Source organism: Triticum dicoccoides, chromosome 5B, assembly GCF_002162155.2.
Source record: "Triticum dicoccoides isolate Atlit2015 ecotype Zavitan chromosome 5B, WEW_v2.0, whole genome shotgun sequence".
Taxonomy (NCBI): Eukaryota; Viridiplantae; Streptophyta; class Magnoliopsida; order Poales; family Poaceae; genus Triticum; species Triticum dicoccoides.
Window position 1 is genome coordinate 270,133,677 of NC_041389.1, and position 14,802 is coordinate 270,148,478.

General features: G+C 45.9%; 2 protein-coding genes across 2 annotated transcripts; one reads left to right on the forward strand and one right to left on the reverse strand.

The window, feature by feature from the left end:
• The first annotated feature begins 1,281 nt into the window (after positions 1–1,281).
• Positions 1,282–2,706, forward strand: LOC119308367. Its single transcript, XM_037584493.1, has 2 exons — positions 1,282–1,633; positions 2,329–2,706. The coding sequence occupies exons 1-2, from the start codon at positions 1,433–1,435 to the stop codon at positions 2,440–2,442; spliced, it is 315 nt and encodes a 104-aa protein (XP_037440390.1). The 5' UTR covers positions 1,282–1,432; the 3' UTR covers positions 2,443–2,706.
• Positions 2,707–2,836: 130 nt separating this feature from the next.
• Positions 2,837–6,252, reverse strand: LOC119308365 (probable protein S-acyltransferase 4). The gene is made up of 5 exons (XM_037584492.1): positions 5,707–6,252; positions 5,331–5,516; positions 4,791–5,105; positions 4,040–4,273; positions 2,837–3,641 (listed from the first exon to the last, which is right to left on the reverse strand). The coding sequence occupies exons 1-5, from the start codon at positions 5,785–5,787 to the stop codon at positions 3,057–3,059; spliced, it is 1,401 nt and encodes a 466-aa protein (XP_037440389.1). The 5' UTR covers positions 5,788–6,252; the 3' UTR covers positions 2,837–3,056.
• Between the last annotated feature and the right edge of the window lie 8,550 nt (positions 6,253–14,802).

Below are 14,802 nucleotides of genomic sequence, written 5' to 3' on the forward strand. Positions count from 1 at the left end.
AGAGAGTGGCGTTTTGGCTCCTAGGTGCATATGCACCCATTGTCGAAATCCAAATTCCTAGAAGTTGAAAAATTCGAAACAAAAATCCCGCGTGTATATCCGGACATTTTATGTGCGTTCACAAGGTTTCGGTGAAAAACGACGTTTTTTGTGGCTTGTGTAAAAAAGACAATTTCTGATGCTTCATTCTAACTATTCACGAGGCATTTCTTTATCTTTTTTACACAAGCCACAAAAAACGTCGTTTTTCACTGAAACCTTGTGAACGCACATAAAATGTCCGGATATACACGCGGGATTTTTGTTTCGAATTTTTTAACTTCTCAGAATTTGGATTTCGACAATGGGTGCATATGCACCTAGGAGCCAAAGGCAATTACCGATATTAAATATGTTTTTTTAACACAATATAGACGCAAGCACTTATATATATGCGCATATACTCACCCTTATGAAGACACACATATGCACATGCTACCCCTATGAGCACCTCCGAGAGACTGAGCTGGCATAGCAGAACGTCTCCTCCCACTGAATGCGCATCGCCAGGAATCCTGAAAAAATCCAGTATAAATGCGAGCATCAGGACCTGAACACTGGTGGACCGGGAATTCCATTGTCCTCCTAACCATCCAACCATAGGTTGGTTCGCCACGCTAAATATGTTGAACACTTAGACATCGGAGTAGTCTGGTTCGTTGGATTGACCTGGTTTGATGGTCGCGATTAATTGGATTGACCCCTTTGACTCTTTTTATATTGGTATAGACAAGAGTAGGCCATTTTGGAGACCGAGCTTCATGAAGGCTTTTATTTTGAAATTTATAAATTTTCAGTTTCAAAAATTTCTGAAAAGAAATACACATGTATGCAAGGATGTAATGTGTATGTGTGAAAATTTTCAAGATGAAATATCTTTAACTGCGGACTGCACCGAAAAAATCATGGACTTTGAAAATGAACAGTACATATACTTAAAAACCTCATATTTGTCTCTTTTGTGGAGCTCTCATTTTAACGTTTTTCAACCTGAAAATTTGCACTCATGTACATTATGTATTTAGGTATATGTGTTTTTTCAGGATTTTTTAAACTAAAAGGTTTACATTTTGAAGTTTTTAAATTAAGGCCTCCATAGAGCTAGACAAATCTTTTGTGGCCGTTTCGAAAAAAAAACTCAAATCGACCGAAGTAGGCTTGGGTCCAAATGATTATTGAGACTTTGAGAGCAACTACGAGGGTGTTTCGACAAAACGCCATGGGCCATTTCCTCGTTCGATCTGGGCCGCAAATGCTCTGATCAAACGGCCGCCTAGCCGAACAGGGATCAGGGAGAGCGCGGGGCAGCAGATCGTCGCCGCCGCAGGCCCGCAGCCGTCCCGCATCGCAGTCGCCGCCGCCGCGTCGTGCCAGCTTTGAGCGAGACGAACCGATGGCGGGCACCGCAGCCGTGTACCGGAGGGTCATGAAGGCAGTGCAGAAGCACGTCGGCGGGGGCGCCGATAAGAAGCACTTCCGCGAGTTCGTGGCCGCCGAGTTCCGCAGCCCGGCCGGCACGGAGGCCGACGCCAGAGCGAGGCTGCGGCTCGCCGGGGACCACGCGTACCATCTCACCAGCATCCAACACCAGAAGGTAGGACCATTTTTTTTTCTGTTGGTACTTCCGGTTAGAAAGGTGTGCTTACTTGTGCTCGATGAAATGCTAAAGAAGACGGTGGTTCGTGAGAGCTCTAAAATGCTGAGCGACCTGTCTCTCTATACTTTTAATATGTGCTAATTGTTTTGTCCATCCATTGGATGTTAAAGGTTGAATGCAACGAAAAGAAATAGCGTCTGAAGTGTATTAGAAATTTAGAATAGACAACGGAGCTTATCTAATTCATAGATTCCATATGATTCAACCTCGCTAGATCACCATTGTAGAGAGATGTTGCTTTGGCAGTCTAGTTTGAATGGTGATATATCTAACTAATAGAATTTGCGTTATAAATAAATGATACTCCCTCTATTCCTAAATATAAGTCTTTGGAGAGATTTCACTATAAACCACGTACGGAGCAAAATGGGTGAATCTACACTCTAAAATGCATCTATATACATCCGTATGTGGTCCATAGTAGAATCTCTACAAAGACTTACATTTAGGAACGGAGGGAGTACTATATAGTAGCAGAATGCACTCGCTTTATTGCTGATTTCCATAACACGGCCTATTTTAGATTGAACAAGTCATTCACATTATCACATCCTTGTAGTAGTGGGCATAGTACCCTCGGCTTTTCATGCACTGTGTATTCCACTAACTGCAAAATATGCTTGATTGTCCAGGAACTGCTATTCTCGTACAATATAGCCGTGGATCGATCTGATGAAATGAAGAAGATATTGAACAAATCTGCTGCCAGTGTAGGCCTTCAGCTTCCAGATGTCTACCAGTCTTGAGAGCTTGGGGGGCCCGTGGTACTGCTTTTGGGCAACTTTGCCTGAGTTACAAAATTTCAGTTGTTTTGGACAGTTTAGCGTGCTCGCTGTAAGCAGCTGTACTCTCCCAATAATGAGCAGTAGCATTTATTCTGTTGATGCTTTGTACTACCTTGTTCCATGGCGTCTGCATTCCTCTTGAAGTTAAGTTATGTGCATCCATCATGTCCGTGTTGTAATTTGCACAAATCTGAATTGTTTTATGGTAGGTTGCTCCTTTATGCTTACCCTTAAATTATATATTTTTGTTATTTATTTGTGAAGTAGTATTTGGTTATATCATCTGACCTGCTTCATTACTAAGTCAGGAATGAATTCATCAGTAGAACTATTCAAACTCTTTCTTGCTATGTCAACTTCCCATGCAAGGTCAACATGCCCTAGAGTTAGGAACGTCTAATGTAACAATGTACAAACAATGTTGATAATACTTAGGTTCATTACACTCCTTAAATCATTTTCTGATGTAATTCAATAGTCCTGCACTTGCCTTTTCTATATATTGTAAAGAATGATGCCAACTCACAGTGGCCATATCTATAGACAAATTCCCAAACATATATGAGCAGTACTTATCAGCTCATATCTTTCAAGGACTGGGCGGAACTTCTATCTGGAGTGTTAGTTTCTTTAGCATCGTCCTGAACTATTTCTTCCTCAGATACTGTGTTAGCTTCTGTAGATGTCCGTGCAGAACTTGTATTTGAATCACTAATTTCCTTAGCATCGTCCTCACTTGTTTCTTCCTTACATGCTGTGGTAGCTGCTGCAGATGTTCCAGCATCTTCGCTTCCTTTTTGTGCCCAAGCTGGAGCAAAAGCCACTGTTTTGTTGCCATTGTTCCTGTTCTTGTCATACAGACCATCTTCAAAGGAACCATAGTCTATATTCTGCAATACTGTTGGAATCTGTATGCCCCCTACGAGTACTTCCTTCTCTCGCATATCTGTATCAATCTTTTCCCTTGTGCTGGTCACATCCAACCCAATATATGGAGTGTAGAACCCAGCTTCTAGTGCACCCTCACCTACATGTGAACGAAAGTCGTTCAATGGAGGAGGGATCTTGGTGAAGAACACTTCGGCAAAGTTTTTTGTAATGCTCTTTCGGTAAGGGTTATCCTTCTTGTCATAATTGTATCTGAAGTTTTCGTATGTTGTCTGCAGAATTTGTAGTTGATATCAGTAAAATTATGCAAGGGTGTTAACATAAAATATAGCAATAATATGCATTGCAATTAACTCCTATACCACTAGACATCACAAACAATCCACTCACGTCCTTATATGGTTGGTCTTTAGTTAACATTTTCAATACAGCTCTGCCCCACTTTTTCACCAGGGCAGGAAACTCACATTTTCATGCTGTTTCTATTTAATCGACCAAGGCAGGAAACTCACATTTTCCTGTCCCTCCGTCATAGTATATGGGGCAGCTAGTTCAAGAGATTAGGCCTATGAGTATTGTATAGTGTACTCAAGTGCATTACTTCAGTTACAGTTAAAAGGACTAGAAACTAAAGTTATCTAAAATTGCAGCAAAAGGAAGTAAATGTTACCTGATTAGTACTGATCAGATAGAGATGCAATGCTGTTAGGCCACCAACGAACCATACAACAATTGAAGTATAGATGATTAGCACAAAAGAGTAGACTTCCTTGCGCAAGGCCTTCCAGATAGAGCCTCCGTTGTCTTGCATTTCGCCGTGTACATTCAACCATGAAAAGATTAAGACGGATATGCAAAGGAATGTCGATGTGGCGATGAACAGAAAGAAGTAGCGGTAGTTCCTCTGCAAGGCAAATAAAAACACGTTGTGATTATGATGGGCCAACTGCTATTGAGGCTCAAAAGTCAACTAGTGGGATATAGGTTAGGTATAGTTCAGGACTTAGTTCACAAATCTGTTTGATTGTTCGGTAACCTTACCTGCAAATCTAGTCAGATAATGGAACACACTAACGACATGCTGCCACTAGCTGTATGTTCTCATTCAACTTAATTGGTTAAGAAAGGTTTTGTAGTACTGTTACAACTCTAAGCCCAAGTGTAAATGTCTTTTTGTAAACTGCATAGCTTTAGATATACCTTAACTTTGCACTGAAAGAAAACCAAGAGGTGTTTAAGGGGAGTTAGGCTAGGTCTGGACTTTTACGAAAGAATGTTTGGCATTCTCTCTTCCCGGCCCTTATGGAAGATAAAGTTCAATCAAGAAAGGTTAGTTTTTTTTTTTGCTCTGCTAGATCCTTATCATAATGATATTCTATATGGCTAATGGTAGGGAAGAAGCAATAACCGTGTGTACTTACGAGTCCAATGCACTGGCCAACCCATGGGCAGTGGTGATCAAACTTCTGGACGCAGTTGTTGCAGATGGAGCAGTGCGAGGATCGTGGCGGGCGGTACCTGAGGCAGGTCTCGCAAAACTTGAGCTTCACTGTGAAGCCATTCACGTTGACATCCTTGGTACGGCGAAACCTCATCCGTGGGGTGCCCCCGACGCTCCACTCCATCGAGGGTGTGGCGGGGAGGTTCCGTTCATCAGCTTCAGGCGGCGGGGCTCTTGTGTTTCGTGGCACTATTCCTGGGTCCCTGGCCGATGTCATGAACAGGAAGAACAGGTCCTGCATTTTTTGGCAAACATCACAAGGGTTGTTCAGCGTTGCATCTGGTATGTATACTGGCAACTGGAATCGTAAGTTTGAAACCCGTGCCCTGTTGGTTTCAGCCTCAGGTCTGAAGGCTGGAATAGTTGTTGACTCCAGCCATTGTGATTATTGTGGTTATGATGGTAGAGCTGATGAAGAAGGTGACACCGAAGGTATGCAGACAACAAGATGAAGACTAACCACTAGTGTTGTGATGATAACAATCAGTAGCGCAGCTCGGTGCATGTGTGGTTGCCCGTTGGAGCGGAAGAACTTGGACTGCATCTGGTAGCAGAAGACGATGGCCGGGCCGGCGACGAGGAACGATGACAGCAGCAGGGAGGCTGCGTCCGGCCCGAGTATAAGCCGTCCTCCGCACAGGAATACCTGCAGAGAAGCGAAGATTGATCTGTGGTGAGTACACTCTGCTCCCTCACAGGTGAAAAACCTGGGGGACGAAACCTGCAGCTTTCATGAATCCCTGATTTAGCTGTACGGCTGCCATGGCGCGCCAAAGCTCTCTGACCAGGGCACGGGGAAGAAGGCGAAGAGGGGAGTTGAGCAAACATGTACGTACGTTGTTTCCTTTCCAGCTCTGGTAGAGCCGCTTGGGCTGCGGCGGCGACGACGACGGCTCGGCCTCCGACGGCACCATCATCTTGCCCCTCCTCTTGCTGCTGCTTCAGCCTTCAAGCACGGGGAAGATTGGAATTTTTCTGTGTGTGCCTGGCTCTAGTCGAGGGGACGGGCGATGCTGCCGAGCGAGGCGGCGGCGGTGGGGACGATGGCGATGACATTGAGGCCGCCGTCGTTGGGATGGTCGCACACCGCTGCTACGCTGGAGTACTTTGCTCTTGTTTAAGACGTGGTTGCAGGCAGGACAGAGTTTGGACTTTGGAGCGTAGAGGAAAGCGAGGGAGAAGTTTGTTTGTTTGCTCGTCCGGTTGGTTAGGCGCAGACAAAGGACAGGGCGGCGATCCCAATCGGCCTTGATGTGTACACTTGTCTTTTTTTCCTTTTCCCACGCACTTCGTGAAATTATGGTCTGCCAAGCCACGCAACGGCTGGGATGAACGGTAGTATATGCCTGAGGATTATTGTTCAGCATCACACAGCCTACACATATTAAGCCAATCCGTGGGGCCCGCATATCGGATTCTAGAAACATTATGGACGCGTATGGACATCTTTGTGAAATATAAGCAGCGTTGCTGTGAAATAAGCACAAACGTAGTCAATTATTTACGTTTTTAGTACTAGTAGTTTCTTTCCATTTCCTCCTTTTTGGAGAATTTTTATTGGATTTGTGGAATTCTAAAAACCGAAGGATAAAAAAACTTAGGAACCGGAAGTTCCATCAAATAGAAGTTGTTCGATTGCATCACCGGGGAAACTAAAAATTTCCCTTCGCGGGTGGAAAATGCACCATTCGTCAGAGTGGATTCTGATGGTATGGTGTCTCCACGAGGTGAGAAGATTAGAGGGGAAACACGAGACAATATTTACTCAGGGTCAGGCCCTCCTATATTGCGGTTGGGGTGTACAAAGTATAAGGTATTACCTAGAGATTCTGATTTGTCTATCAGCTAGCTCGACCCCGGCTTATATAAGATACCAGAGCCCCTATGGTTACAAGAACCGAGTCGGCTACGTTCGTAGAGGGGAGTCCTCCATGGTTCCGCCTTGTATTGAATGGCAAGGCTTCCAGAGTCTTCCTCCCCTAAAAGTGAATGCTTGTCGCCGAGCTCCAACGGTCGGCCTGCTGCCGAAGTTGGACGAACTACTCTGGTCTTGATTTGTTGATAAAGATGACTAGTCGATGCAAGAGAGCTTTCCGCATTGGCGGCCTCCGCGAGCCGAATTCCTGCGCAACACATTTGAATTTCACGAGCCTAGACCGGACAAGATTCCCCGCCTGGTCGAACCATACCACCTATCAAGTTTGACCGTTGGTCAACATGACATGTGGGAGTGGGTTGGGGCTCCATTCCGACCACGTTCCATCAATATTGTGGCGTGCGCCTCTGTAAGGGCGTATAGGGCGTATTTATTCCCCAGTGGTTTTGGTGATTGATGACAATGCTTTTGCGGGCTAATCGTGTGCGTTAAGTTCTTTCAGAGAATCATCCATTGGCACGAGACGATTTCCTCCCCTCGGTGTTTTATTCAAGACGGTGTAACTCCGGCGCTTCGTTGTTGGTGGACTAGTTTCGTAGGAGTCACCGTATTATTAAAAGGGGATCCGCTTTGGTAAGACTAGGGTGGAATCAACACGTACACATCCCTATCACACCCGTCGTCTTCCCTTCGCATCATTGGAGCTGCACTTCTCTTCCGTTATCTGCTTCGCCCTGTGCCAGCGGTATTACCGCGATCTACAGCGGTAGTACCGCCGAAGCCCCCCAGCGGTAGTACCGCTCCACCGAGCGGTAGTACAACTCGAGGGTTCGGCCGTAGTACCGCAGTAGTACCGCGCCTACTACCGCCTCGATTCGAGACGGTGGTTTCTCGTGTCGGGTTTTGCGGCACTACAAGCGGTAGTAGAAGCGGTAGTACCGCTCCGAGCGATAGTACCGCTCCTACTCCCGCGGTAGTACCGCTCTAGGGCCAGTGTCCTGGCTTCCCCCTTCCGCGCGGTAGTACCGTTGGGCAGGGAGCGGTAGTACCGCTCTCAGCGGTAGTACCGCCCTGCCCCAGCGGTAGTACCGCTCTCTGCGGGGCTGCTCAGTGGGGTAACGGTTGGATGTGTTTCCCCACTATATAAAGGGGTCTTCTTCCTCCTAGTTGACCCACCTCTTTCCCCCAAAGCTCCATTGTTGCTCAAAGCTCCATTTTCGCCCGATCTCTCTCCCTAGCCAATCAAACTTGTTGATTTGCTCGGGATTGGTTGAGAAGGCCCAGATCTACACTTCCACCAAGAGAAATTTGATTCCCCCACTTATCCCTTGCGGATCTTGTTACTCTTGGGTGTTGAGCACCCTAGACGGTTGAGGTCACCTCGAAGCCATACTCCATTGTGGTGAAGCTTCGTGGTGTTGTTGTTGTTGTTGGGAACCTCCGATTGTTGTGGAGATAGCCCCAACCTTGCTTGTAAAGGTTCGGTCGCCGCCTTCAAGGGCACCAATAGTGGAATCACGGCATCTCGCATTGTGTGAGGGCGTGAGGAGAATACGGTGGCCCTAGTGGCTTCTTGGGGAGCATTGTGCCTCCACACCGCTCTAACGGAGACGTACTTCCCTTTAAAAGGAAGGAACTCCGGTAACACATCCTCGTCTCCACCGGCTCCACTCTTGGTTATCTCGCGCCTTTACTCTTGCAAGCTTACTTGTTGTTACATCCCTTGCTTGCTTGTGTACTAGTTGTTATTGCATCATATAGGTTGCTCACCTAGTTGCACATCTAGACAACCTATTTTGTTGCAAAGTTTAATTTGGTAAAGAAAAGGTTAAAAATTGTTAGTTGCCTATTCACCCCCCCTTCTAGTCAACCATATCGATCCTTTCAATTGGTATCAGAGCCTCGTCTCTTTATTAAGGACTTTGCCGTCCGAAGAGTATGGTTGACACCAACGATGGTGCGGAGGAACACTCCAGTGTGAATCCCATCTCGTCTTCGGCCGAAGGGGGAACCTCAGTCTCTCGCGAGGAATTCAATGTGGCTTTAGACACATTGAAAACCTCCATGATGGCCGAGGTTAAAAGCATGTTTAATGATTTTCTAGAGGGACTTAAACTATCTACCGCGCTTATGAAAGTGGGTGATCCTACTAACAAGGTGACGGATGCTATCTCCGACAAGGGGGAAGCTAACAATGAAAAGAGTCCTTCTACTAGTGGTAGAAATGGCACCGGCATCTTTGCCCATGTGGAACCCCCGGTTTATGGAGGGCCAATCCCCTCCACTCATTTGAATCATGCCGGTCCACCTCCTAAATATGAGAAACATGAAGATTTTGATAACTGGGTCTATCGCTTTAAGCGTCATTTGAAACATGTGAACACTAACCTTTGGAGAGTCATTGAAGAAGGTTTTTATCCTCATGACCCAAGCAACTTCACCCCTCGAGAAGCCGTGGACAATCAATTCAATGAGAGTGCTCTCTTCATCATCCAAGATGCAATCCTTCCCGAAGATCTCCCTCACCTTCGACCCCATGTCGTGGCTAAAGAAGCATGGAAATGTGTCGAGGGTCTCTATCGTGGAAGTGCTAGCATTCAACGCTCCAACTATGAAGTGGTGCAAGATGAAGCCGATGAGTTTGCAATGAAAGAAGATGAAGAACCTCGTGAGCTCTTTCGAAGAGTGACCAAACTCGCGGTGGCACTTCGAGATCATGGAAGCAAGGACACGGATGACAATTGGATCAAGCGGAAGTTCCTCAAGGCCATGATGCCTTACAACAAGGCCATGTCCTCCGTCATTCGTCAACGACCGGACTTCCACACCATGACCTCAAGTGAAGTGTTGGATGAGTTCATTGCAATGAGCATTTTGGACAAGACCGCCGACAATGCGGTGCTCCGTTCTCAAAGAGCAAAGAAGCCTAACCTTGCTTTGAAGGCCAAGGTTACTATGGAAGAGGAGGAAGAAGTGGAAGATGAGGAAAGCAACCCCGAAGACACCAAGTTTGACTACCATGAGCACATGGCCCTTGCTTCAAGACAATTTTGGAGCAAGAAGAGCTCAAGACCCAACTTCAACAAGAACAACTCAAGTGGCGTCAAGGGCAAGCAACGAGTTAGAACTTGCTTCAACTGTGGCAATGTGAGCCATTTCGTTGCGGATTGTCCTTACGAGAAGCGGGAAGACAATGGTGGCAAGTTCATTCGGAAAGACAAAGCCAAGTCCTTCCCCAACAAGAACAACTTCGCCAAGAAGACTCCCACTCGTGGGTTGGTGGTTCAAGAAGAATACCAAGAGGATGACGATGATGATGAAAATGAAGAAGCAACGGCCATGGCGTCCATTGCCATTGCTACTCCCCGGGTGTCTCTCTTCGAATCACCCAACGAAAACATCACCGCTAGATGCCTCATGGCTAAAGCTTCAAACAAGGTAACCCCCAACATCACAACCACCATCATTACTAATCCCTCCTTGGAGAATTGCGTTGATGGACATGTTGAGTCTAATGAGGAAGTGAATGAATTTGAGTCTTTTATGAGTAAGCTCAAGGGAAAGTCCAAGAAGCACTTTGTTGCTCTCTTGGAACAACTTGGTGAGGCCAATGACATGATCGAGGCTCACGAAGAAACCATCTCCAAGATGGAAGGTCATAGTCGTGACTATGCCGATGAGATATCGGATCTCTCTAATGCTCTTGAGGAAGAGCGTGTGCATCGTTTGACTCTTGAGGAGTCACACAATGATGACCATGCTAAGTTAAAGAAAGATCTTGATCATGCTCTTGTTATGTCTCGTGTGCTAACCTCCGAGAAGCCTAAACTTGGGGTTGATCATGCTAGACTCAAAGAGGAGTTTGAGATACTTGACAAGGCCCACAAGGTCTTGAAGGGTACTCATGCTAGTCTCAAAGAGTCTCATGCTCAACTCCAAGTCAAGCTAATCAAGGAAAAGGCCACCTTTCCTCATATGGTATTAATTGATAATGCATGTGCTACTAACCCTTGTTGTGAGCATGTCCATCTTGTGGAGGAAAATGCCAAGTTAAAGGATCAACTTGAGAAAGGCCTTGTGTCTTGCATTCAAGGTGAGAATAACCTCAACGACCTTTTGAGCAATCAAAAGGAAGTTGTGGCCAAAGAAGGAATTGGGTTTGCACCCAAGTACAAGAGCAAGAAGAAGAAGAACAACAAGGCCAATCGTCCTCCTCCTCTCAAACAAACGTTCGTGAAAGAGGGAGAGGGTGCTTCTAAGAAGAAGAAGGATAAAGTGAAGGAAGTTGATGTCCAAAAGGGCAAAAGCATTTCCTCAAACAAAGCCAGCGACTTTAACCCTTCATATGTGTTGTGCCGTGCTAGTGATGGACATGTTTATGCTAGATTTGTTGGTTCTTCTTATGAGTACATTGAATAGTCTATTTGGGTTCCCAAGACCCTTGTTACTAACATCAAAGGACCCATTACTAAATGGGTACCTAAAACCAAGCATTGATCTCGTGTAGGTGTTTGCTTCCGGTGGGGGATCATGGTTGCTCGATAGTGGAGCAACAAATCATATGACCGGGAGCAAGGACTTGGTGGTGGACGTGCAAGAGATTCCATCTATGCCCACCAATGTCGAGTGGGGTGATGCATCATATTCTAAGGTATTAGGCCTCGGCAAGGTTGTCATTTCTCATGATCTAACGATCGAGAAAGTCATGCTTGTTGAGTCCCTTGCATTCAATTTACTTTCCGTTCGTCAACTTGCACTCATGGGCTTTGCTACATTCTTTGATATTGATACCGTGGCCCTCTTGTGGAGCAAGACTCTTAAAGTAGCCTTTGTTGGGCATGTCGAGAACGGTCTCTATGTGGTTAACTTTTCGGAGCGACCCACTACATGCCTAATGGCTAAAGTTGACGTGGGATGGCTTTGGCATCGCCGTTTAGCCCACGTCAATATGAGATCTTTGCAAAGTCTTCTCAAGGGGGACCATGTTCGTGGACTAACAAATGTTAGTTTTGCCAAAGATCGTGCTTGCAGTGCTTGTATCGAAGGAAAAGTTCATGAAAAGGCTCACCCTCCTTCAACCATCATCTACTCGAAGAGACCCTTGGAGCTCCTTCACATGGATCTCTTCGGGCCTCCATCTTTTGATAGTCTTGGAGGAAGAAAGTATTGCTTGGTGATTGTGGATGATTATTCAAGGTACACTTGGGTATACTTCTTCAAGAGGAAGAGTGAGACTCAACAAACCGTCATCGACTTTGCAAATGAAGCTCAACGCCAACATGATGCAAAGATCTTGACAATAAGAAGTGACAACGGCACCGAGTTCAAGAACTACACCTTGGATGAGTTTCTTAGTGATGAGGGGATCAAGCATCAATATGCGGCACCTTATACCCCTCAACAAAATGGTGTTGCGGAGAGGAAGAACCAGACGTTGATGGATGCGGCAAGGACCATGATGGCGGAGTTCAAGTCTCCGTACAACTTTTGGGCCGAAGCCATCAACACCGCATGTCATGCATCCAATCGGCTCTATCTTCGCAAAGGCTTGAACAAGACTCCTTATGAGATACTCACCGGCAACAAGCCCAACCTCAAGTACTTCCGGGTGTTTGGTTGTAAGTGTTTCATTCTCAAGAAAGGTGTTCGTTTGTCTAAATTTGAGGCTAGAGCTCATGAGGGCATATTTGTTGGTTATGCTACAAACTCTCATGCTTACCATGTCCTCAACAAGTCCACCGGACTCATTGAGGAGACGTGTAACGTGGAGTTTGATGAAAATAACGGCTCCCAAGTGGAGCAAAGTAGTACTTGTGATGTAGGTGATGAAATTCCTCCCCAAGCCATAAGAAGAATGGGTATTGGTCAAATTCTACCCATTGAGGAACCCCTTGTGGCCGAAGGAGAAGGACAATGCTCTACTCAAGTAGAGCCATCACCTCATCAAGACCCACACGCTTCCAAAGAACAAAGTGAAGGCCCTCAACCTTGTGAACAAGACCAAGGGCAAGATCAACCTCAAGATGGTGGAGAACCTCTAAATGATGCCCAAGGTCAAGTTCTCCCCCTCGAGCAAGTTCGAGATCAAGAGCAAACTCAAGATCAAGAACAAGCTCAAGACGGCGCTCAAGATGATCAAGTCAACCCTCCTCCCTCCACATCCGAGGAGGAATTAGAGCGTCGCGCCGCGAAGATTGATTCCAAGCTCACCACTCAAGGCCATCTCATGGAAAATGTAGTTGGAAGCCTAAGAAAGGGGGTAAGCACTCGTAGACAATTAGCAAACTATTGTGAACATCACGCGTTTGTCTCTTGTGTTGAACCCCAAAAGGTCTATGAGGCGCTCGAAGACTCGGATTGGCTCAATGCCATGCATGAAGAACTCAACAACTTCGAGTACAACAAAGTATGGAGATTGGTGCCAAGGCCATCGGGGAACCACAATGTCATTGGAACCAAGTGGATCTTTAAGAACAAGCAAGATGCTCATGGGAACATCATTCGCAACAAGGCAAGATTGGTAGCACAAGGCTACTCCCAAGTCGAGGGTATCGACTACGGTGAAACCTTTGCTCCCGTTGCTCGTCTTGAATCCATACGTTTGTTGATTGCCTATGCTTCTCATCACAACTTTAAGTTGCAACAAATGGATGTGAAAAGTGCTTTTCTTAATGGTCCTATTAATGAGTTGGTTTATGTCAAGCAACCCCCCGGGTTCGAGGACCCCTACTTCCCGGATCATGTGTATCAACTCGATAAGGCACTCTATGGCCTTAAACAAGCCCCACGTGCGTGGTATGACCACCTTACCGAGTTGCTACAAGATCGTGGATTTGAAGTAGGGCTAATCGATCCCACTCTTTTTACTAAGAAGGTCAACGGGGAGTTGTTTGTATGCCAACTATATGTTGATGATATTATCTTTGGTTCTCCTAACAAAGCTTTCAATGAGGAATTTGCCGCTCTCATGACCTCCAAGTTTAAGATGTCTTTGATGGGAGAGTTGAAGTTCTTCCTTGGTTTTGACATCAAACAAAGAAGAGAAGGAACCTTCATCAACCAAGCCAAATACACTCAAGACATGCTTAAAAGATTCAAGCTAAGTGATGTCAAGCCGGCGTCTACACCAATGCCTACCAAGTGCCAACTTGACATCGATCCCAATGGTAAAGCGGTGGATCAAAAGGTATATCGCTCCATGATTGGCTCCTTGCTTTACCTTTGTGCATCTAGACCGGATATCATGTTGAGTGTGGGGATGTGTGCACGTTTTCAAGCCGCACCAAAGGAAAGTCACTTTGTGGCGGTCAAGCGAATCTTTCGATATTTGGCTCATACCCCAAACTTTGGCTTATGGTACCCAAGAGGAGCAAACTTCAAGCTTGAAGGTTTCACGGATTCCGATTGGGCGGGAGACAAAGTGGATAGGAAGTCCACTTCCGGAGGGTGCCAATTTCTTGGTTGCTCTTTGGTAAGTTGGTCTTCCAAGAAGCAAAGTTGTGTGTCTCTCTCGTCCACCGAAGCAGAGTATGTGGCGGCCGGTAGTTGTTGTGCTCAACTCCTATGGATGAGGCAAACTTTAAAGGAGTACGGTGTCATTTGTGACAAAGTGCCTCTTTGGTGTGATAATGAAAGTGCCATCAAGATTTCTCTCAACCCGGTGCAACACTTCAAGACGAAGCACATTGAGATTCGGTATCACTTCATCTGGGATCACATTAGGCGAGGGGAGATCGAGCTCAAGTATGTCAACACTCATGATAACCTTGCAGATATTTTCATGAAGCCCTTGGATGAAGCAAGATTTCGCGAGTTAAGGCATGAGCTAAATATCATTGATTTGAGCAATGTGACTTGAACCCGTGCACCCCCCACCACACTCAACTTGTTGTCTAGTTTAGATGTAGGCATGGACATAGGGGGAGTGTTGTTCTCTCAATGAACTCTCCCTCCCCCCATTATGCATAAAACGATCAACTCTTTCACATTAGCCATTTTTGATGGTACTTGTGCTTCAAAGACGAGTTTTGGTCATGGGCCCAAGGATAATTCTTCG